General features: G+C 46.2%; 2 protein-coding genes across 6 annotated transcripts in view; one reads left to right on the top strand and one right to left on the bottom strand.

Annotated features, from left to right (window-relative positions):
• Positions 1 to 240: 240 nt before the first annotated feature.
• LOC116427137 (putative glutamate receptor) lies at positions 241 to 5,764 on the bottom strand. Its single transcript, XM_031977128.2, has 8 exons — positions 5,744 to 5,764; positions 5,466 to 5,687; positions 4,885 to 4,979; positions 3,905 to 4,066; positions 2,384 to 2,619; positions 1,950 to 2,170; positions 1,529 to 1,794; positions 241 to 1,432 (listed from the first exon to the last, which is right to left on the bottom strand). The coding sequence occupies exons 1-8, from the start codon at positions 5,762 to 5,764 to the stop codon at positions 1,144 to 1,146; spliced, it is 1,512 nt and encodes a 503-aa protein (XP_031832988.2). The 3' UTR covers positions 241 to 1,143.
• Positions 5,765 to 6,995: 1,231 nt separating this feature from the next.
• LOC116427157 (growth/differentiation factor 8) overlaps positions 6,996 to 22,313 on the top strand; it is a 40,689-nt gene continuing 25,371 nt past the window's right edge. The window contains exons 1-4 of one of the 5 annotated variants that reach the window (XM_076373563.1): positions 6,996 to 7,193; positions 9,300 to 11,146; positions 11,869 to 12,474; positions 14,965 to 16,294. In XM_076373563.1, coding sequence (XP_076229678.1) covers positions 15,922 to 16,294 — 373 coding nt within the window. In that variant the 5' untranslated portion in view covers positions 6,996 to 7,193; positions 9,300 to 11,146; positions 11,869 to 12,474; positions 14,965 to 15,921. Of the gene's footprint in view, positions 7,194 to 9,299; positions 11,147 to 11,868; positions 12,806 to 14,903; positions 16,295 to 22,313 lie in introns of all 5 variants that reach the window. The other 4 variants (XM_076373561.1, XM_076373562.1, XM_076373559.1 and 1 more) reach the window with 4 other exon arrangements.

Raw genomic sequence — 22,313 nt, 5'->3', positions numbered from 1 at the left:
GATCTTTGTAATCGACATTTGCCACTACTCGTGGCAGAACTTTCACATTGATCTCTAATAACAATACCAATATCGTCCATGATTTTTAAAATTGCATAGCAGCCTTCATTAAAAATGCCTGCTGCTATAAATGATGAAATCTCAATTGTTTTTAGTCCACAGTGAAGGTGTTTGGCAGCAAGTCGCCAGAGTGTCGAATTGAAACTTTCATTATTTTGAGTTTCATTACCCAAACACATTTCTAATAATTCTTTTGAAGATAAATCTTCATAAAGTGATTTTACTTCTTTTGCAAGTCTTCACAAAGTGGTGACTCGTGGTTAAATTCTTTAAGAGTACCCTCAGCTTCAGCTTTACGCCACTTACACCAACTATCCGACCCCCTTGGACGGTACATCTGTTTCGGACATTTATCTGAAGATATTTTATGATAACATACAATAGAATCTGAATGTCTTCTAATAGCTAAACCATAGTACAATGTTAATTGTTTAATTAATTTATCAGTGAATTGTTTTTCCTCCGAGTTTCTTGGTCATTTTTATATTTCTTAGTCGCGATCCCATACGTTCGTCTACATGACCTACACATTCTTTTTTCTCGAATATAAAATCGAATTATGCTAATGTCACTGCAAATAAATTTCAACTTGGCTGTCAGAAAACTACGACTCCAATAACATAAACGTTTTACAACAGTGCCATGGATTCTGGGAGTCACGATGTTCGATCACTTGCCGACAAGTATATATCTTGCTAGAAAAGTCCATAACGTTGACAATTTTATGAATTTCAACTGAAAATTTGCAGAGGCATTCCTACAAAGTTAAACCACAAGATTCTGTAAACAACAAAAAATCGATTTTTCTTTGCCAAGAGAAAAGAGAATCCCTTCTTAAGGATAAGCGTGCTGCTTCGAAAGATTCTCTTTACTTCACACTCGTTCGCCGGCGGATAATAAACAATTTTTCAAACGATCGTTTTTCGTTCGCGCGCTACGTTCGTTTCAGAAGCCAGCGTAATGGGAGGAGCGCTGGAGAATTCACCGACGCTGGAACGCGGGAGCTCTATTAAGCGAATTTCGTGCTAGTAGTCGTTAGAGCGCGACGATTCTTCCGAGTTGCGTCACCCAAATACTATAATGTTATTCGAGATATTTACCGAGGTAACGGCGCACATGTAAATCAAATAAAGAAGGAATTAAACGACTTCCCTGCGTGTTCCGTTCGCAAAGTTTGTGCCAAACGTTCTCGAGAACGCAGACGAGACAGCTCAGCGCCGACGCGTAGACGAGTCCCAACAGCAGCAGATGAACATGAGCGTATTCGACCGGTTGAACTGTCGACTCGTCCACTCCCGAGCTCCGTATCCCTTCTGACATCCACTTCCCTTCGAGATACTTCAGTATTCCCGCCGATCGTAATCTCATCAGGCTATGAGCAACAAGGGAAACGAAGAAACGAATACACCCAACGCTCTTCTAAGATCCTCAAACCTTCTGCGATTATCTTTCACGATAGAACTCTTACTAGGTGTCTATTACGCGTCGTTGTTCCCCGAACCTGGCATGCAGGAACGAGATCTTCATTCTCCAGTAACGACGAGGCGTCTGAACGATGCGACAGGCGTTTCGGACTCGCCGGTAAATCGGTAGGAACACGTCCGGGACCTCCAGGTAGGCGAAACCGTGGTTGCACAGCTTCGAGTCCAGCGTGCCGGTGTCTCTCATGTCCGGGCATCCGTTATTGACCAGATCCCTCCATTCCTGCTTCATCTCGCCCCACGGCGATCCGTTCTGAACCGAGGAAGAGAAGAGAAGAGAAGAGAAGAGGAAGGAAGAGAAAAGAAGAGAAGAGAAGAGAGGAGAAGAAAATAAGATAAAAGAGAAACGAGCATCGCGTGAAGCCGAATCAACTTCCGAAATGGATGTCCAATTAGAAAATTAACTACCACGGTGAAGTGGATGTAGGCGCTGCTGTCGTTCCTCACGCAAACCGAGTGACTCCGTTGCCGCGACGCGTCTTCGAGGCTGGCCAATGGCACCGAGTTCCCTCGTATCGCCAGATAAGAGGTAAGCGTGCTGCTGAATCCTCCGGCCAGCAGCGATCCGGTGATTAACTGCGATACGACGATCATCCGGAGCGACCAGGCGGCCGGAATCTTCTGACATCCTTCATCGAAACATGCCACGACGTTAACACACCGTACATTAAACGTAAACACACGTATACTTTCCCTAATTTCAGCTGCTGGCTGGGCCGTGTAAAAGTCTCGGTTAATTAAGACTTTGTATGTAATTTCATGGGGCGAGCATGTTATTTCCGGCGCGAGGAATTTGGAAGTCGTGGCACGTTTTGATCGATACACGTTGTTTTGTTGTATACCTTGTCCGCTGAGGCAGCCGAGAATTACCAACAAATTAAAGGACGCTGACGAGAACTCGTCGTCGCTTTCCATATAATTGGTCCCCGTGATCCTCTTGAGGTACTGTATGCCGATAATGATAGCGGCGGTGGCCACGGCGAACACCATGATCGTCGACCACAGTCCTCCGCTGAACACGTCCCTGTACCATTGCTGCGGAACCCTTGTCCCGTCGGATCGCACGAACAGCGCGTACCTGCAACGCGAGGATCTCTGTTCGATAAATATTCGATAAAAGGTGTAGCTCAAGGCGGTTCGGATCGCTCGCTTTTTCTTTGACGATACAGAACACGAAAATAACTGCTCACTTAACACGTTCGCACGGAAACCTTCGGAGCCTGATGTTTCGCTTAGTTTCTTGTAGCGAGGATGAAGAGGAACAGTTACTTATTTGGTACCGCAGTGCTCGTGTTGCACCGTTACCTAGTTATTTACGTTATGAAACAGTCTTAATCAACGTGAGTTTTTTTTTTCTTGTGATTGCACTCAAATAATTTGGAGGCTTCGGTCATCGGCGGCCGCCATGATAGTCGCTGTGTTAAACGGTAATAAAAAGAGAATCGCGAAACTATTCCCTCGCGAATATTTAATGTATCGCTTATTTCGTAGAGAAGATGAAGAGGAACAGTTATTAACAAATTATAATTGCACTCAAATAATTTTGAAGCTTCGATCATCGACGGCCGCCATGATAGTCGCTGGGTTAATCGGTAATAAACTGTTCTCTCGAAAATATTTAACCCTTTACACTCGAAAGGTGACTTTCAGTCATCGGTTGTCTTGATACAGCGAAACTATGAAGTTGAATATTCAGTATTTCAAATTAAAATTATATTTTACAATGTGAAATATTTAGATAAAATAACTTTATCGCTTAATTTATCTGTGAATTATCGTTAAATTAGTTTCAAACAATGTCGTCTTTATCTCATCAGAAAATGTCCAAATATTTCTACTGAGAAACTTCTGAGTGCAAAGGGTTAATGTATCATTAACAGTTAGTTGGTATCGCTCACGTTACATTGTTTCCCAGTCATTTACTCTATGAAACATTCTTATTCGATATAAGTTACCTAACAAATTATAATTGTTCTCAAATAATTTAGAAGCTCCGTCACGACAGTCGCCGCGTTGAAAGGTAATAAAAAAGAGAATCGCGAAGCTGTCCTCTCGCGAATTTCAGAGACGAGTAACGAGAAATACAATTCGCCGTACGCGTTTCGATCCGATTCGTCCCGTGATCCGACTCGCCCCGGGTCTACCCTACATATCGCGTTCGAAGGGATTACGCGGTGTCCCTTGTCAGCGTGGATAATACGAACGGTATTCGGAACAGTGTATTCTCGTGGTAGGAGGCATGGCTGGATGAATTATGTCGCGAACGGCGAATCCCTCCCGTCAAGGTATGCCTTGACGAGAAAGCGAGCGAGAAAGTCTGAAAGCTAGGCGTATACAGCGGTATAAATTAGAGGTGGGCTTACGAGATGGTGGTAATCGGCGTGCTGTAAGCGTAATAACCGGAGGTGTCCGAATAAATCACCGTGGCTACCAGTAGTGCGTGAGCCTGTCCATTCATCAGCGTCTGGCTGGCCGACGGTCCCGCTTTTCGGTAAATCGTCCTGCATTTTCGACGAAGAATACGCCTTTATTACGGTGCACGCACCGGCCCGCCACTATTTTCTGTTCCACCATCCCCCCCTCGGCCGCCCCCGTTTTTCCCCAGCGGTACTATACTTATACCTGTCTAGACGAATGAATCATGCGAGTATTTTGACCGAGCGGCGTGTGTGGGTGGTACACGGAAAATTGGTCAAATTCCGCGTACGGTCTTTCAACGCGCTCGCGCGGTCGTTTGTCGTTTCGATCGCGAGCCCTGAAATTCGAGTGAATGGGCCGACACGACGTCTGACACGCGTGCACTCGGAGGAAAGACATCGGTTCTCCCGAAAACTAAAAAGTCAGGGAGCCAGTGAAACTGGAAGGAACGAGTGCGACGAAGTCGGGTGTAACGATAGAAAATAAAGTTCATAGTGTCGTCACCTTCATTCTATGTCGTTAACATCTTACTTCGTTACATTCGGTGTTCCTTTCAGCTTCCTTGCCTCCTTGAGTTTTTAGCTTTTAGAAGTCTTTTATATTGGACCATGGAAAGTATCGATTAGACACGTTGTATGCACGTGTACTGCTAGATCACTCGATAACTAGGATGACAGTTTTGTATTGCAATTTTTGATACTTTCGATCACCGATTTGCCATTCGTCATAGGGTTGCACATAATCGATCGAAACTATACAAATGTAAACTAGGACACCATTGTTCTTTCGTTGTTTCGCCTGATATCAAGTCATCTTCCAAGCGTACTGCGTATCTGTGAATTTCATCTAGCGCGTTCCTTCTTTCGGATTTTCTGGTGGTCACGATCGTGGAATATTCGAATGTTTCGGAAAGATCGAGACGTACTTGAATCCTAGGACCTTCTCCAGGGTCGTCCATATGTCGCCTATAAACCCGCTCACCGATGTGTCGTCGGAGTTTCTCATGATGTACGGGTGCATCTGAAATGTAAGGATCATCAACACTAATTGTACCGGGAACCGGTCAAACGATCGGGTTTAAAATTCTGCGTTTGTTCATTTGTCATCCTTCCACTTGTTTCTGTTTCCACTGAGAAAAACTGACCATCTCGTTTGTTCTAGGTCAGAAAGCCCTTCATTTTATAGTTTCTGAATACATCGTATAATAATTTCAGAAACAACATATTGAAACACAATTATTCGCTCAGAAACCAATGCAAGTAAGTCAGTTTTTCAATATTTCCTGATTTTTCTAAATTTTAATGGAATAAATGATATTCTCTTTAGTTATTAAAGAATTTACTCGTTTCTCCGTTTGTTCTAGACCAGAAAGCCCTTCATTTTATAGCTTCTGAATGTATCGTATAATTTCAGAAACAATGTATTGAAAAACAATTATCATTTTCTGGACTTAACCGCGATAGCTCCTGAGCGACTAAAATCTTGCGTGACAGATTCGAAATGTACGGTATCCGCGGCGACGACGATAGTCCTTCCCCGCAGATCGTTGGCCATTTTCACGCTGCACACGGCTGTTCCGTTCAGTTTCACGGCTTCTATCTCCTCGAACTCCTGCGCGACTCTGTTCCATCGCCGAATTTGTCCTGGTATCGTGCGGAAGATTACCTTCTCGTCGCTGTTCTTCAGGAACCGGATACACGTCTCCGCCGAGGCAAAGGAGAAAAGAGTCTGCAACAGATCCAGTTGGATCAAGAAGAAACTAGAGTATATCCTTGTGCACTCACCGTCAGCAAAAGGACGTTCATGGCACTTCGAATCCTGCGGCACTGCGCGAGCACGCCGCTTTGTTTGTCGCTTTCCGAATAACGAGGTGACTAAGCACGCGTATCGAGACGTAACGGTGATTGACAGGTGCGCCGGGGGAAAGACGTTAATTAAGAATTTCACTTTTAATGGACAGGTCGAGCTTTTTCTGGTCTAAGTATGATGGCATAGGTGAAATCGGAGGATGAACGGCGTTCGTCGAGGTTTATTATATTTATTGGAATACGAGTGTCAGTGAAATATCAACTGGAATTTCTTTCGAGCCTTTTAATCTTGGGAAATTTCTTGGGAAATTTCTTCTTATTCTGGTTTCGTGAAATGATAACACTGTGGAATACGATTTTTGTTTTGTAATAGCCACTAGGTGATCCTTGTAGAGTTTCTTACTCTAAACAGGAATCCGAAAACCAAATTGCACGTCCAGTTTTCGGAAAAACGGTCGAATTTCTCCAGGAAAGAAGCGTTACGTGAAAACTCAAAACGATAGGCAGTTAAAAATTTGTCGTGAAAAGTAGAGGAGCGTTGCCCGAATATGTAGCTATAAAAATTTTGAATATTGCATATCATTAAATGTTTGTTAATGATGATCAACGTTTGAAAAAGGGTAGGTAAATTTGCTATGCACCATTGAATTCTTCCTAACTCTCGGTAACCGTAAAGGAAAAAATCAGGAAACGGGTCGTTTTGACCGATCTGGTAGTGTTTAATGTTAAAGAAATGTAGATGAAGAAGAATATAAATAAATTAAAGATAGATTAGAACGAATTAGATAGATTAGATAGATTAGATAGATTGGATAGATTATATAGATTACATAGATTAGAAGACAGATAAATTAGATAAATGAAAATGTCGGGATTTGGTAGTTTTAACGACATATAGATAAAGAAGAAGATAGATAAATTAAAAATAGATTAGAATTATATAGATTACATAGATTAGAAGACAGATAAATTAGATAAATGAAAATGTCGGGATTTGGTAGTTTTAACGACATATAGATAAAGAAGAAGATAGATAAATTAAAAATAGATTAGAATTAGATAGATTAAATAGATTAGAAGACAGATAAATTAGATAAATTAAAATGTCGGGATCTTTATATTGCAGTAGGTAAAGTAAATCCCTGCCGTTGTTCAACGAAGCGATATCAATTTTCGCGGGCTGACCAATCGCGTCGCGACATGCGCGTCGGTAATGCGCGATGGCCGATACAAAAGCTACGGCGCAGTTTTTGCGCGCCTTCGATCGATGTGGTGATCGTGGCCGGTGGATCGAAATCGTGGAAACCCATCGACGAAGACAAAGAAAATGCTCCGGTGTCATGGAAAATGGACGTCGAATGTATACTACAGTTTTCTATCTGTAAAAACCGATTGGGGATGAATGTTTACCGCGTGCATCGTCCGGGTAAGTCGAATTTCAAATTGCCGACGATTTCATAACCTAAAATGGCTGCCGTTCGGTACCGCCAAATTGATTTCCCGAAAGATTTTTCTACAATAATATTTTCGTGTTAGTCGAAGATTCATCGGTTCATCGAGAATTCGGAACACAATAGTTAAAATGGCGAGTAAGTAGCAAGTGTCGTTTCTCCACTGCTTTCGAATGAACGTTCGAATTGCGATATTCGAGATTCCTACGCGCCGATGGAATAGCAATCATTCGGCTGTTCGAAAATCTCGCAACAATCACGAAAATAACGCGGCGAACGTTCATTCTGATTTCCGAAGGACTTCGAAGAAAATGCTATTCGCGTGCTTTGCTCAATTACGTCGTTCCGACGCCAATTCATTTGAATCCCGTCGAACGTTACAGGTAGATTTCAGGAACCGTCTAACAGCGTCGAGACGGTATCGCATTATTGCTATTAGAAATATTTCTTAACACGTTCGCTGGCAGCGTTTGTTTCGCTGACGTTCTCCTCGATTATATTTTCATTATTTTCTCCTTGATTAAAAAATCTAAATGAAATATTAGAAAAATGAAACCGAAATGAGTTATCGAGTTCCTAAATATACTGTCGCAGTTTAGAATTTCGAATAACAATATTTATAGGATCAACTTTATTTTCATTGTGCGAAATTTAGGATTAATACCGTCACAGATATGTGACGCTATTAGCGAATGTGTGAAAATATTTTAAATCGAATAATCTTTATTTAAACCTAACCTAAATACGATTCAGTAACCGATTTCTACTCGCATCTTCGATTCTCGCGATTATCGAAAGCTATTGGAAATGTTTAGTAGATAATTCAATGTTACATGTGACAAGAGGTAGTTGCAATCGAATAATCTTTACTTAAACCTAACCTAAATACGATTTAGTAACCGATTTCTACTCGCATCTTTGATTCTCGCAATTATCGAAAGCTATTAGAAATGTTTATTAGATAATTCAATGTCACACGCGACAAAAGTGGGCTCAGTCGAATAATCGTTATTTGAACCTAACCTAAATCCGATTTACCCGCCAATTTCTAATCGCATCTTCGATTCTCGCGATTATAGAAAGCGCGGGTAACACGATCGACTCGATCGATTTCTCGTCTCGCGATTCTCGTAAATATAAATTTTATTGATCTTAAATATACGCGTTTCCTATATATTGCTGTATTCATGAAATCTTTACACACATATTTTTACGAACATTGATAGATACGAGAACACACGCAAATGACCCTTTTACAGCTATGCTGGAATTAATCAATTATAACCCTTTGCACTGGGTAGGTGACTCCCAGTCACCACTCGATTTGACGCAGTGAAATAATAAAATCTGGTATTTAACACGTTGAATGCCATGGGGGTCATCGGTGACCCCGAACTGAATCGAATTGTTGCGATTCATTCAATTAAACGATGATTATCTGAAAATATTTCTATATTACAAGCAATGCTACCTAATGCGGTGACATTCAACTAGATCAGCATGCAATGATAATGCAAATCAATCAAGTGATTCAATATTATATTTCTTCCACTTTGTGCATTTCGTTCTATAGAATCGTGCGGCATGCAACGTGTTAATGTTGAACTTTGTGCAACTCGGTACATGAAATATTCGAATAAAACAGCTTTGTTCAATGTACTTGTGATTTCCCTTCGACTTAGTTTCAAAGAATATCGCCTTTGTCTCGTGAAAAAAATTTTAAATACTTCTAAGAGAAACTTCCGAGTGCAAACAGTTAATCTCACATTCGATTCCAATTTGCTATCGGCTAATAGAGTTACGCGTAACCAATGAAAACTATAAGTATACCTCACAATACACGTTCCCACATGTCCAACAGACTTTCATTTAACACTAGATCTACCGAATGGGTCAAAATCATCCACTTCGTGTCACTGCTTTCGCAATTGTGGAAAAGACAGACAATCTTTCGAGAAATTATTCGATAAATTGATTTAGATGAACGCAGACTAGAATATAAGGAGATCGAGGACTCGATAAATATATTTTTACGCATTCTATAAGGAAATACAGAATAATCAGTTTCACTGTAATTCTAGTGTTAAAACGCGACTGGTTCCTATTCGCGCGGAAATTGGCGCGAGTTCCGAACCAACCGAGCCGCGAGGACTAGCGACTGGAGTCCCGTTGCAGAGGGATCGAAGAACCCGATCGAAAGTATATAGGAAAGAAGGAATCTGGAGGGTCGGTGGGCAGTGGCGGAGGAGCTCGTTAGCGAGATGCAACGGGGGGAAAAAAAAGCGAGGAGATCTCAGGGGGATCCTTTTCGGGAGGCACCTGCTGCTGGCGCGGAGACCAGGGCACAGGCAGCAGCCCTCGATTGGTCCTGACGATGACAGACATCGGCGACGTGTGGGGCAACAGGAAACATGTGGACGACTCGGCTTCAAGCACTCGAATGGCCTGGATTCACTGATCTCTACCCTCTCGAGCGCTGCTGGACACATGTACTATTGGGAGATGTCTTGATGTCTAGCAGGACAGTACAGGGATAAGACCAGATCTCTCGTTAGAGATTTTCTTTTTCCTTTCGATTGGTTATGCGTAACCGTATTGACGAATAGGAAATTAGTATCGAAAATAAGATAAGAGATGAACGCTGGCCAATGAGATCCGCATTCCTCATCGAGTCATCTCCGAATTGTACATATAACCTCCGTTCCTGTTTCGTTGAATATCTCTCTTGGAAAAGGGATCGTACTTTTTGGTAACGATCACGCATACTTCTCGTGAAACGTTGAGACGATGGGATCGAAGAGAAAACGTTCGTATCGAATAGAGAATGAAATACCGTGGCAAATCGTCTAGGCAAACGACGAACGCGGCAAGAGTCGCGAGAGGAAACCGCGAGCAAGGTTTCGCGCCGCGCAAGCCGGAGGGACCGTCGATCGCCGAGGATCGCTATTAATATTTATAAAAAGGGCCTGGACTACCGGCCGATCGGAAATCGCGACAGCGATCGCGAAAGAAAACGAATTTATGACCGCCCCGATCGGTCCGGTCGTCCGGTGCATCGTGTCTCGGTATCGTTTCGGGCTCGATCGGGATCAAAGAGAAGATGATCGATGGAGAGAACGACCGTAACCAATTCCACTGTCCCGAGGATGCTAATTAATGCGGTTGGGTCGAACCGCGAGACGAGAGAAAAAAAGCAACGGAGCGGGGAGAAGAAGCGGAGAAACGATAAAAGGGGAGGGGCCGCGGGGAGGAGATCGCCGATTAAATTTCATCGAACGGCGTAATCTCGGAGATGATGCCGCTCCTGACGGAGGACGATTGGCCGTGGAGAATATCGTTCCGAGAAAAATCGGTGCCTGGAAGTCATCGATTCTTCCCCGGTTCCATCGGTCTCTATCACCATAATTTCACGAGTATTATGTTTATCGCGCGTTCGTAATAATCAATACCGATATCGCGATCTATATTGATCTCGAGCCGTTCATAACCCGATTGAGTGCCGAGGCACTCCCAGCCCGAAACGTTCCGTGCGGATGGAATACCTTTTTGCTCGTCCGAAAATCGGCGAATTATGTTAACACGGACGATTAAGTAACCTGTAATTAGATAGTAATTGCAACTCGTCAGTTCCAGCAAATTGAATGACGTTAAGAGGAGCATATATTAATCGCATGCAAATATAATTGCCACCATGGCACGCGTGAGATCGAGAAGATCGGAAGACGCATATATGCGTCCGTAGTACCGAAAGGGTTGATCGTCGAACACGAGAGGAACGTGTGCGCATAAAACTGTGCGCACACGATGAAGACAGTGGATGGTCACGGATGAAGAAGCGGTTAGCTCGAATCGACCGGTTACGAGGCGAACGAAAAATCGAGAAATTGGGAAATCAGTGGAGCAAGAATTTGTCGGAGGCGCGAGAGAGGTACGAGCGCGAAATCGGCGAGCCTTTAGTGAACGAAACGAGCGAGCGATGTAAAAATAGCCGATTTCGCTGTTTTGCAATGCGTGACGCGCGGTGCACCGAGCACGCGCCCGCGCGTTCCGCCGATGCGCGGGATTTGAATTGTTTTGAAAGTCGATTTGGATTTCAAATGTCGTCACCGAAGAAAAGTCGATGTCCTATCTCGTCGATCCCCCCTGTGCTGCTTCTTGCCCAACTTTTATCTCTCTCCTGCTCGAGCCCGGCGAGAAACTCTTCTTCTTTTTTCGTTGTTTCGATTCGTTATCGCGTCCGCTTCATCTGCGGGACACGGTTGCGCTCCGAGCGTGCCCTCGATTCGAACCGCATAAAAATTCGATCGATTTTTCGGCGTGACCGTGCACAAATTGCAGACGATTGCATGCCGGGTGTACCCGGCGATCGAATTTTAAATTTCCACCTATGCTAAACGATGGCCGCGGGCGAGCGAGCGTGCGAACGTGCGATCGTCGCGCCGAGGAGAGAATATCCTTTCGAGAACCTTGAAATTTCTCGCATATCGTTTCCATTTTGCGGATTGCGTCACCGGCACTGGCGGTAAAAGAAACAGATCTGCTCGTTCTGTCGTCCGTTCGGTCTGCGGGTTACCAAGTTGATCGGGGATTCGCTTATTTATTTATTTATATATTTATGTATTCATTCATATTCATGCGTTTGTCAAACAGATAACACCGGCTCGGTTTGCAAGCGAGCTCGACTTGGAACGATCCGGCCGATAAGCGTTCCAGCTGGGAGCGATCGATTCACGATCGCGTGAATGAAAGCTGCTCGCGGGAGAGGCACGCATGAATCGGATCGATCGAAGCCGATCGACGGAAATGGAAATCGATAGCCGATCGAAGGAAACTGCGTGGCGGAAGGGGACGACGGAAGAAGGGTGGCAAGGAGCCTGTCGGTCACAAACATCGGCGACAAGGTTGGTTTCGAACTCGTCTATGATTTCCGATACATCGCGCGTGCAGACCAACAAGTAAAAGTACCTGTGGTAGTGGCAGCGGTCACTGGTAGTAGATAGAGGAGGAGAAGAAGAAGAAGAAGAAGAAGAAGAAGAAGAAGAAGAAGAAGAAGAAGAAGAAGAAGGAGAGGAAGAAGAAGAAGAAGAAGAAGAAGAAGAAGAAGAGGAAGAGGAAGAGGAAGAAGAAGAAGAAGAAGCAGAAGAAGGAGAAGGGGAAGAAGAAGAAGAAGGCAAAGGCGAAGAAGACGAAGTAAGAGAAGAAGAAGTAGAAGACGGGGAAAAGAATAGTGGAACGATGAGCGGAGAAGGAAGGAAGGTAAGCAAGCACGGAGGGATCGCGGGAGGGAGATTGCTGGAGAAAGAGCAGAGTATGGCGGCAGAAGCGATGTATGGAGGGTGGAGGAGAGAGAGAGGGTCTCTCGGAAGGGAGGGAGGACCGCTAGGCGGAAGGGGGGCGTAAGGCTCGGGGTAGCGGGGCATCAAGGGGCGGCGGAGGAAGCGAACCAGAGGGCGAAGAGGGCGAGGAGTCGTGCAGGAGAAAGAAGGAGGTGGTGGAGGTGGCGATGTGAAGGAGAAGCAGGAAGAGGAGGAGGAGGAGGAGGTGGTGGAGGGAGCTAGTCGTTGGCGGCGGGTGCAGGCGGGTGTAGGTATATGTTCGGCCCCTACACGCGAATACGTAAGATACTACAGGAGAGAAGAGACGGAGAAAGAGACGTCGAACGTTCGCGAGGAGAAGAGAGAGAGAAAGGGAGAGCGCGGGAAGGAGAGAAGAAGGAGAGAGAGAAGGAAAGAGAAAGAGAAAGAGAGACGGCCAGAGAGCGAAGGATAGAGGGAGAGAAGAAGAAAGAAGAAGAAGAAGAGGAGGAGGCCTCCGCCTCGACATATATGCGGTGAGAACGCGCGCCTCCTGACTCAGTGCTTGACAAGCCAGCAAGCTCTTAGGATCCACCGGGTTTCATCGGCACGGCACGCTTCGCCAGCTGCCTGCCACTGCCACGCGAGTACACGCAGTAGTCCTCCTTCTGTTTTGCGCCGTCCTCTCCTTCCTCGCGGAGGGATCGCTGCTCGCTCGTGTCTCTCTTCCTTTTCCGGGACCCGTTCGCGACCTCCGACCCCCGCCTCTCTTCTCTCTCTCTCTCTCCCTCTTCTCTCTCTTCTCTCTCTTCTCTCTTTCTCTCGCGCGCTCTCTCTCTTCTCTCGCTCTCTCACTCTCTCTCTCTCTTCTCTCTCTTCTCTCTTTCTCTCGCGCGCTCTCTCTCTTCTCTCGCTCTCTCACTCTCTCTCTCTCTTCTCTTCTCTCTTTCTCTCGCGCGCTCTCTCTCTTTCTCTCGCGCGCTCTCTCTCTTTCTCTCGCGCGCTCTCTCTCTTTCTCTCGTGCGCTCTCTCTCTTCTCTCGCTTCTCTCGCTCTCTCTCGCGCTCTCTCTCTCTCTCTCTCGCTCTCTCTCTCTTCTCTCTTTCTCGGTTTCTCTCTCTCCCCCCCCTCTTCTCTCTTTCTCGGTTTCTCTCTCTCCCCCCCTCCCCCCTCTCTTCTCTCTCTCGCGCGCGCACTCTTTCTCTTCTCTCTTCCTCTTGGTCTCTCTCTCTCTCTCTCTCTCTCTCTCTCTCTCTCTCTCTCTCTCTCTCTCTCTCTCTCTCTCTCTCTCGCTCTCGCTCTCGCTCTCTTCTCTCTTCTTTCTCATCTCTCTCTCTCTCTCTCTCTCTCTCTCTCTCTCTCTCTCTCGGTCCCTCTCTTCTCTCTTCTCTCTTCTCTCTTCTCTCTTCTTTGTCATCTCTCTCTCTCTTTCGCTCTCTTCTCTCTTCTTTGTCATCTCTCTCTCTCTTTCGCTCTCTTCTCTCTTCTTTCTCATCTCTCTCTCTCTCTCTTTCGCTCTCTTCTCTCTTCTTTCTCATCTCTCTCTCTCTCTTTCGCTCTCTTCTCTCTTCTTTCTCATCTCTCTCCCTCTCTCGGTCCCTCTCTTCTCTCCCTCTCTCCCTCTCTCGGTCCCCCTCTTCTCTCCCTCTCTCCCTTTCTCTCTCTTCTTTTCTCTTCTCTTCTTGACTCTTTTCTTTTCTCTTCGCGTCATTTCTCTCTTCTCTTTCTCCAGCTGTTTCCTCTCTTGCTCTGTTTATCTCGCGACTATCTTTTCGAACCGCGAATCCCGATCGGACCCGTCGAGGTTCTCCTCAATAGACCGACGTCCCGGAGACCCGGCGAACGAGAGAACGAACGAACGAACGATCCGGTCTCTCCCGGAAGTGTGTACCGTGTACGTACGGGTAGAGGACACGCCGGCGGGGCAGGAATAGAAGGAGGAAGAAGAGGGAACCAGAGAGAGGGGAAAAAGAATCGACGGTGTCGCGGGAAAAGGATGGAAATGTATGGAAAAGCAACGAGAACGACGGGGTGAAAGGAAGAGCTCCGGTCCGTGATAGCGGCCGCGGTGACATGATACGTTGCCGGGATACGTTGAGGAAGACGCAGGGTGCACCGGTAAACTGTGTGTATCAGTAGCGCGCGCGTGTCGAGATTAAAGTTCGCGCTGGAACGGAGGTCACGAGGGTTCACCGGACCGTTTCGTTTCGTTTCGTTACGTTTCGAGGGGCAGGGGGAGGAGGAGGAGGAGGAGGCGGAGGAGAAAGAGGTGGAGGAGGAGGTGGAGGTGGGGGAGGAGGAGGACACCGAAGGAGAGCCCAGAGAGAGAAGAGACAGTCTTGAGAGCCGGTGAGCGACAGAGCATCGCCCCCAAGTGCAATGTGATTTTCAGGATGTCCTTCTTCTGTGCTTCTAGTGAGTGACTATGGTAAATGATTTTGTACGGTGAGCAGGGTAAACGGAAGCAGCGGACAGAAGAGTGGAGCCACTCTTGTCTCGAGCACTCGTTTCCAGCGTTACCACGGGCAGCACTCGACGCCAGTACCTCGCCGCTGTTCGCGTTTCCGAGCGTTCATCGAATTCGTTTGGTGGCCCGCGTAAGCCGTCGCCCGGCGAGCAGCGTCCCGGAGCCGAGATTTCACCGTCCTCGAGGATACGAACGGTCCGACGAGGAGCAACGACGACGAGGACGAAGACGAAGACGAAGACGAGGACGAGGACGGGACACGGGTGAGATCGGACGATACGAACGGCACCCGACAGGCAACGAGGAAGGAAGCGAAACTGGATCGCGTAGACCACGGTCGTGATCGAGGCTGGTCGCCTAATCCGAGTGATGCGCCGGCTCATGGACGTGGTGACGAGCTGCCGCGCGTCGTTCTTTGCGAAACGATCGTTCCCGGGGAGGGTAGCGCGTTAGGACCGCGCGACAAACGACGGAAAAAGAAGCGCGTCGCGGCGTGCGAACAGCTGGCCGTGGCGAAGGTGGAGCCAGAGGAGGAGCTGGCTACTCAAGAAGACGAGGAAGAAGAGGAAGAAGAAGAGGAAGAAGAGGAAGAAGAAGAAGAAGAAGAAGAACAAGAGGGAAGAGGGGCGGGGAACAGGGAGCAGGAAGAGAAGTGGCGAGAGGCGGAGGAGGAGGAGAAGGAAGCCGGTGCGGTTCAGACGAAGGAATTCGTAATCTACGCGAGATAAGGGGCGAGATAGCAAAAGAGCGCGGAAGCGTTCGCAGCCGGGCCGTTCCACGAACGGGCCGAGGATCGGGACGCCGAGTACCGGGAGCGGAATCGGGGCGAGCAATTGGCAAAGGTGCGAACCATGAGGTCGAGGATCATCTGATCGTTCTCTCTCGGCCTTACCTTACCGAGGCCTTCGCCTAAGTGATCCGACTAAGGGTGACCTTGAGCAAGATGGTCAGGAGGGCGCTGCTGCTACTCTCGCTGGTCCTCCTCGGTGCCTTCGACGCACCCGGCATCGAGAGAGCCCCCGTTAGATACCTGGCGATGGCCGGCAACGCGTGCAACACGTGCAGGATGCACGAGGAGATCAGGGCCCTCAGCCTGGCCGCTATCAAGGAACAGATACTGAACAAGCTCGGCTTGAAGCAAGCGCCGAACATGACCGGCCGAGCGCTGCCGAGGATTCCGCCGATCTCCAAACTGATGGACATGTACGGGATGCAGGCGGACCAACCACAGCCCCTCGAACCCGGCATCACGCACCACGAGGAGATCGACGAGTACGCTGCCAAGACCGAGAGCGTGTTCGCCCTGGCCCAGCCACGTAAGTCTTCATCTTTATATTTTCCTTATATTCGTTCGCTTTTGGAAAATCGTTTTCCTAATCGCGCGCCGTGGCATCCTCTCTATCCTCCATAGACGGTCTTGAACCACGCGCGATCCGTGAGAAGCCACGTACGCGGCAGCTGACGGGCTTTTTCCTTGACAACAGCCGAATTAACCTTTCGACACCGGGCGCAACCGATCCGCGGTGCCGCGCAATTGCGATTCGCAACATTGTAGTTTCAATTGAGACGCGCTCGATTGCTCGAGCGCGCCCTTCCTCCCCATCCAGCGGAAAAATTAATTATATAACCCGGCTCTCGGGCTTCTTCCATTAACGGTACTCAACCGCGACGACTACGACGCGATTTAAACAGAACCGAATTCTTTCGGTTCAACCAGCGAGAACCGACAGGACGCGAATTCTAAATTCGCTCGATCGAACCCTTTGCCATCGCTCGCCGGCCGGAACGATGCGTCCCGGGCTTCACCGGTCGGTCGTGCGGGTTCTGGCCAGACCTAACCCGGGACCGGGATCGATTTGAAATTCGATCTCGCCGCCCTCAGGCTTCGAGGGCTGGTCGCGAGGCGATAATGGGCCTTATCGAGGGCTCCACCTCCTCCCATCGATCATCCTCGCTCCCTTTCATCATCGTCCACCGACCGGCCCGTTTTACACGATATTTTAAACCACCGATCGATGCACGGTTGATGGCGTTAACGGCCGATCGCCGATTGATCCGCGCCTCCGGACAACCCCCTGACGATCAATTCGACGCGCCGCGCCGCGTTTTCGATCGGGTCGCGTGGAATCGCGACGGATAGAGGGGGAGCATGCCGACCAATCGCAGGTCGGGCGAAATTAACGCGAAGCCCGAAGGGTCGGGCGCAGGGCGGAGAGAGAGAAAGAGAGAGAAAGAGAGACAGAGAGAGAAAGCGGGCCGGGAATTGCACGCAGCCGAGCGAAGTCCTTAAGGCGAAAGGACGCGTCTCTTCGCCGGTGTCCGACGCCGCAAACGCTGCCAGCCCGTCGTAATTCCCGTGTTTCGCCGGTGCTAACCTGTGTTTAACCCCCTCCCAGCCGGCCGAATTAAATCAGGGACCTCGGGAACTTGCCGCGTAACCGATCGATCCGCCGGGGAGATCCCAGCCCGACGCGATCACGGTTATTTCGCGCGTTTTCGACTGGATTGAGCCGTCGATCGGCGGGGACGATCGCCCCGTTGACAGGACCGCTTGAGAGAATTAGCGATCACTTGCCCATTGCCGACTCTCGTCGCACTGTGTGGGGTATTTGTAGGATACAGAAGTCGGTTCTACGAATTTTACCTGAAGTGGAAAATTGTTGATGTCAGCTGAATGTGCAAGGAATAATGTTCTGACACTTTTCGATTATTTTGTTTTCGAAACTTCTTGCAATACTCTCTATGTGTTTTGGAAATGAATTTTGCTTTTGAGTTTCTCGAGTATATACTGTGCTTTTCATGGTCCATTAGCTTGTTACCAAGAATATTTATGTGAATATCCAGATTTTAATGTAACTAGTGCTTAGATTGTGCCATAGAGCAGTTTGTCATGCAGAGTTGCATAGCGAACTGCGTTTGAAGCCATCTTCTAGGCTCATTAAATTCAACGCTTACACAGAAGTCTGTTTCATACGACTTCATCACTGTCAACTTCATTTTTCAACGGAAATTTCCCAATCCTCCAAGTCCCCTTTCCCTCAGTACACAAAACCTACAATCAATAAACCAATTATACATTATATGTATTACAATGTATTATGTATCACATCACCTAATATATCATCCACAAATACATAATTCCTAATCAAACACACAAAACTACATCGAAATTATATAAATCCCATCGTGATCCACTATACAATCGCATATCATCGTATACTATTATATTCCACTCCCAAATCCCACCTTCAAATCTTGTTACAAATCCGTCTTTAACCCTAATCAAACCGCGACGTGACTTTCAGTCACATTTGAACTTTCTACTGAAATTTTTTGATTATTTCATATTGCATTTCCAACAGTCTTCGTTTAGCTTTGAAAACAATAACATTCTAATCATTCCTTTTCTTCTCATAAGTGACCGAGAGTCCCATCGCGGTATGATTCGTTATAAAAACACGTGGTACGATTAGGGTTAATTTCGACCTAATCCTACAAACGCCCCACTGTTCATCGTCAACATCCGAACTTTCCCCTTTCCGCGCGACGGGAACGCTCCGCGTCGTTCCGCCGACACGATCGGCAGTGTCGATTTCCCCTGGCCACTCGCGTTTTCCGTGAAACTTATTCACTCGGGTGTCCTGGCGATTCGAACGCTGTGATCTCGCCGGCGGGAACGCGAAGGCGAAGGACGCGGCAATTAAACCGCGCCCGTTCATTAACGAGCGCGTCCGGGGGACCGGCTCGAATCTATTCGCGGACCGGCTCGATCGTTCCACGCGAGGGCGCGATAATTACGGGTAACACGGTCGCCGTTTCGAAAGTTACGTCTGCGCGGCCTCGTTATCGGCCAGATTAGCGCGCGCGCGGAACGATTCAAACGAAAATAAATAGCCGATAAAACGGCCGAACGGACCGTGCACCGCCGCGGAGGCCTTCCGTTTACCCAGGGACAGCCACAAGGTATCGTTCGTTCTCGCCGGGCCGAAGAACCGGAGAATATCGGAATAGTATCGGCAGGATAGGACGATGGCGAACGGGTATCGAAAACGCGGAGGGTTATCGCCTTGGGCGACCCATATCGCTCTTCGGACGCTTGGAACCCGTTGCAGGGCGATCTCTGGTATTCGCTCGTGTGAACTCTTCTTTTTTTTCCTTCTTTTTTTCTTTCCATCTCTTCTCTCTCGCTCGCTCCGAGGCTTCCCGGCTTTCTCCGTATTCGTGTACCGCGCTCACGAGAACAGACGACAGCGCAGGGGTCTAAGCTTGGGATTTTGTTTATGGTTTTCATGTTTAATGGAATAACCAGTGAAACGGGATTCAGCGTAAAATTACCGGTGATTAGAATTACTGATATCAAAAACGATTTTCATTTCAAAGTCACAAATGTGCTAATAAATTCCGTTTCTCTGTTTGTATAACGTTTGAGTCGAAACGCAAAATATCTATTGTCATTGGAAAACCGTAATATTCCAATAATGTAAAAAAAATAACCATCGTATGTTTAACCGTATACCTAACAATTTTTATCCGGAGCATGTTTATCTATCGGTCGTAATGTTTAACGCTAGATTCACTGACGTTTACTGTACAGTTTGTTCTATCGTTCTTAGAGAAATTGTTATTCGTTCGTTTAGATCTTAGGAATTAGGGGTTTAAGATAATTAGGATACATATTTGCATAACTGCGTTAATCAAGGTCGACCCAAACATTTACCAAATAATGCTTATAAAATTCACTATGAGTCAAACTGACTCGTTTCGTATATCTAGTGTTAACGCTGGAACTACTTGATGAGTCGAAACGAGTCATTGATTTCTACTTCTCGCGATTGTTAAAGAGATAACGGATGTTTGTTTGGGGAATTATTGGAGTTGGTTTGCGTCACTGAATCGAACATCAATTGAAGTCTGGATAGATGCATCGAGGTTCTATATACGAATTTCGAAAGTTGATTTCACTGGAAAATTTGATCAGAATGATTCATTCCTGATTTGTTCTTTCTGCGATTGTTAGGAAGATAACAGATGTTTCTCTGAGGAATTGTTAGAGAACTTGATTTGCAAACTAAACTTGAGATCAATTGAAGTATGAATAGATACAGTCTTCGAGGTTCTATAAAGGAATTCCGAACAGTCGATTTAACTGCTCGGTAGTTTTAGCGTTAATTGGTTAATTCGACGTACTAATTTTCAAGAAACTGAATTGAATAGCGATTTTCAGTGAGGTCAGTTTATATCACTATTTATAGAACCACTCAAACATCATATTGTTATGTAATATATTTTAAATAAATCATCAGTTCGAAAATATAATATTTCTCTAAATAGTGTGGTAATTACAGTTACATAGTCGAGTGTCTATGTAAAAACAAGATCTCTTAATCAATAATCATCGTTGTCAATATGCAATCTGTTAAGTGTAACAGAGCTAACTTACTCTACGCTAACTTCAAAACAGCGTTCCAACATCGCTTAAATAGTTGCCTCACACTGTATGTGAGCTATGTAGTATTCAGTACAAACAGGTAAAAGTAGGAGAGGGTAACTTTTCGTAAGGGGAGTGTCGCTAGAGTGCACATCATCGAGTTAGACACCATTGGTGTAATATATTGGCCAATAGCAAATTGTAATCGAACGCGAGATGAGAAAAGATGCAAGCTGACCAATGGGACCCGCATTCCTTTCAGGGCTCTTCTCGTGAATAACGCGGAATATGTTGCTCGACTATTCTCTCTCCATCTCCGTCCAGATGCTCCCTCTCTTCTCTCCTCGCCCGACAAGCTGTTCGGCTTCCAGTCTCTTCTCCCCTATCTTTCGGGCCGATTCTTTTTTCTCCGGTTGCGTTTCGTTGCCTCTCGCGGACATCGACATTCCTCTTCTGTTCACCCAATTTTCGTTTTTTCTCTACGCCGGTCGACTCGCGAACGTCTCGCTGCTTTTCGAGCCGTTGCGGCCGTCTATCGCCGATACATCGACGCCAGGTTTCGCGAAACCTTTTATCGCGCGATAACCAACGCGCGTTTCGAAACGTCTACTCGTCGAACTCCGGCGTTAGTTTCCGATAGCGAACGGTCTATCACCGTCGCGAACCGTTGAGAAGTTTTTCGATCGGATAGAAGTTGCATCGCTGGTTCAGCCTTTAATACTGGAACCACCGTGCCAGTCGAAATCACTGGTTTCGATTTGTCTGTTTCGCAATTGTCGGTATCTTGGACGCGTGGAACGTTCGGAATGAACTCGAAAATAAATAGTTTCACTTGAATACTGTAGTCGCTGTCTGAAGACACTGAAAATAATCTGTTGTTGCAATTTTTATAAGGGTTGCATGTTAATCGTATTAAATGCTCGGCAGTTCTAGTGTTAAGAGTGTTTCAACCCTCTGTAGGCACGTGCGACTTTGAAGTTGCACATCCTGCAACAACTTCAATGTTCTATTGTAAAATGACGATTGAAATCAAATAATTAACTTAAACTGTTGTAGGTCGTAAACGTTTCATGTCATTGTAACTTTAACAAGTTACAAAATATATTCGTTTTAATAAAATTGTTACTATTGAATGCATTATTCATTTGTATTCATAGGTTGATACTTATTAGTTTCTTACCGCATCAATTTTGTTATAGTCAGGAAACAAAATTCGGCCCAATGGAGGGTTAAACGGTTCGATGAAATATTCTTCGATAGTTTACGACGCATTCGTTCGCGCTGCGAGTGCTTGTCCGATCTCGTTCTATCTTCGTTCGTCGAGAATAGCGTGAGTACAGTAAACTCCCATGTAAGGCGGTTAATGCGTTACGTGTTGTATGAATTCGCGTTATAGGAAATCGTGCTGTACGAGATTTCTCTTGTATTATTAGCACGCCAGCTCTTATTCGCTATTTTATGAAAAACGAAAGAATTAGGGAACAAGGGAAATCGGTGGCAGCGAAGGGGAAACAATACGTAATGCTCGACTAAACGTTGCCTCATTCTGACATTCGAGAAATCCCTGCATATTTTTGCATATCGCGTTATAATTTAGCCCTCCCCGATTTATACGGCATTCGAATCGCACGATTTCTTTAGTAAAAAAAGAAACGAATTTTATACTTATCTCGCGTCTACATTTACTCTAAAGGTTAAACATCAATAACAGACGAGTGATCCTTAATTTATGTAAGAAATTGATAAGTAACCCTTAGATCTATCAAATTCACTTTGAAATTTTCATCACGAGTCTGACACATTGTTATAAGACAAGCGGTGAATAGGTTAAATCAAAGATTAGGCGTACACGAAAACATTAGTCGCAAAATCTTCGGTGTTATAGGAACTCACGTTATACGACTCAG

The sequence above is a fragment of the Nomia melanderi genome, chromosome 14 (assembly GCF_051020985.1).
Source record: "Nomia melanderi isolate GNS246 chromosome 14, iyNomMela1, whole genome shotgun sequence".
NCBI lineage: Eukaryota > Metazoa > Arthropoda > Insecta > Hymenoptera > Halictidae > Nomia > Nomia melanderi.
Note: the sequence above shows the minus strand (reverse complement) of the source record. Positions and strands in the feature narration are given on the sequence as shown.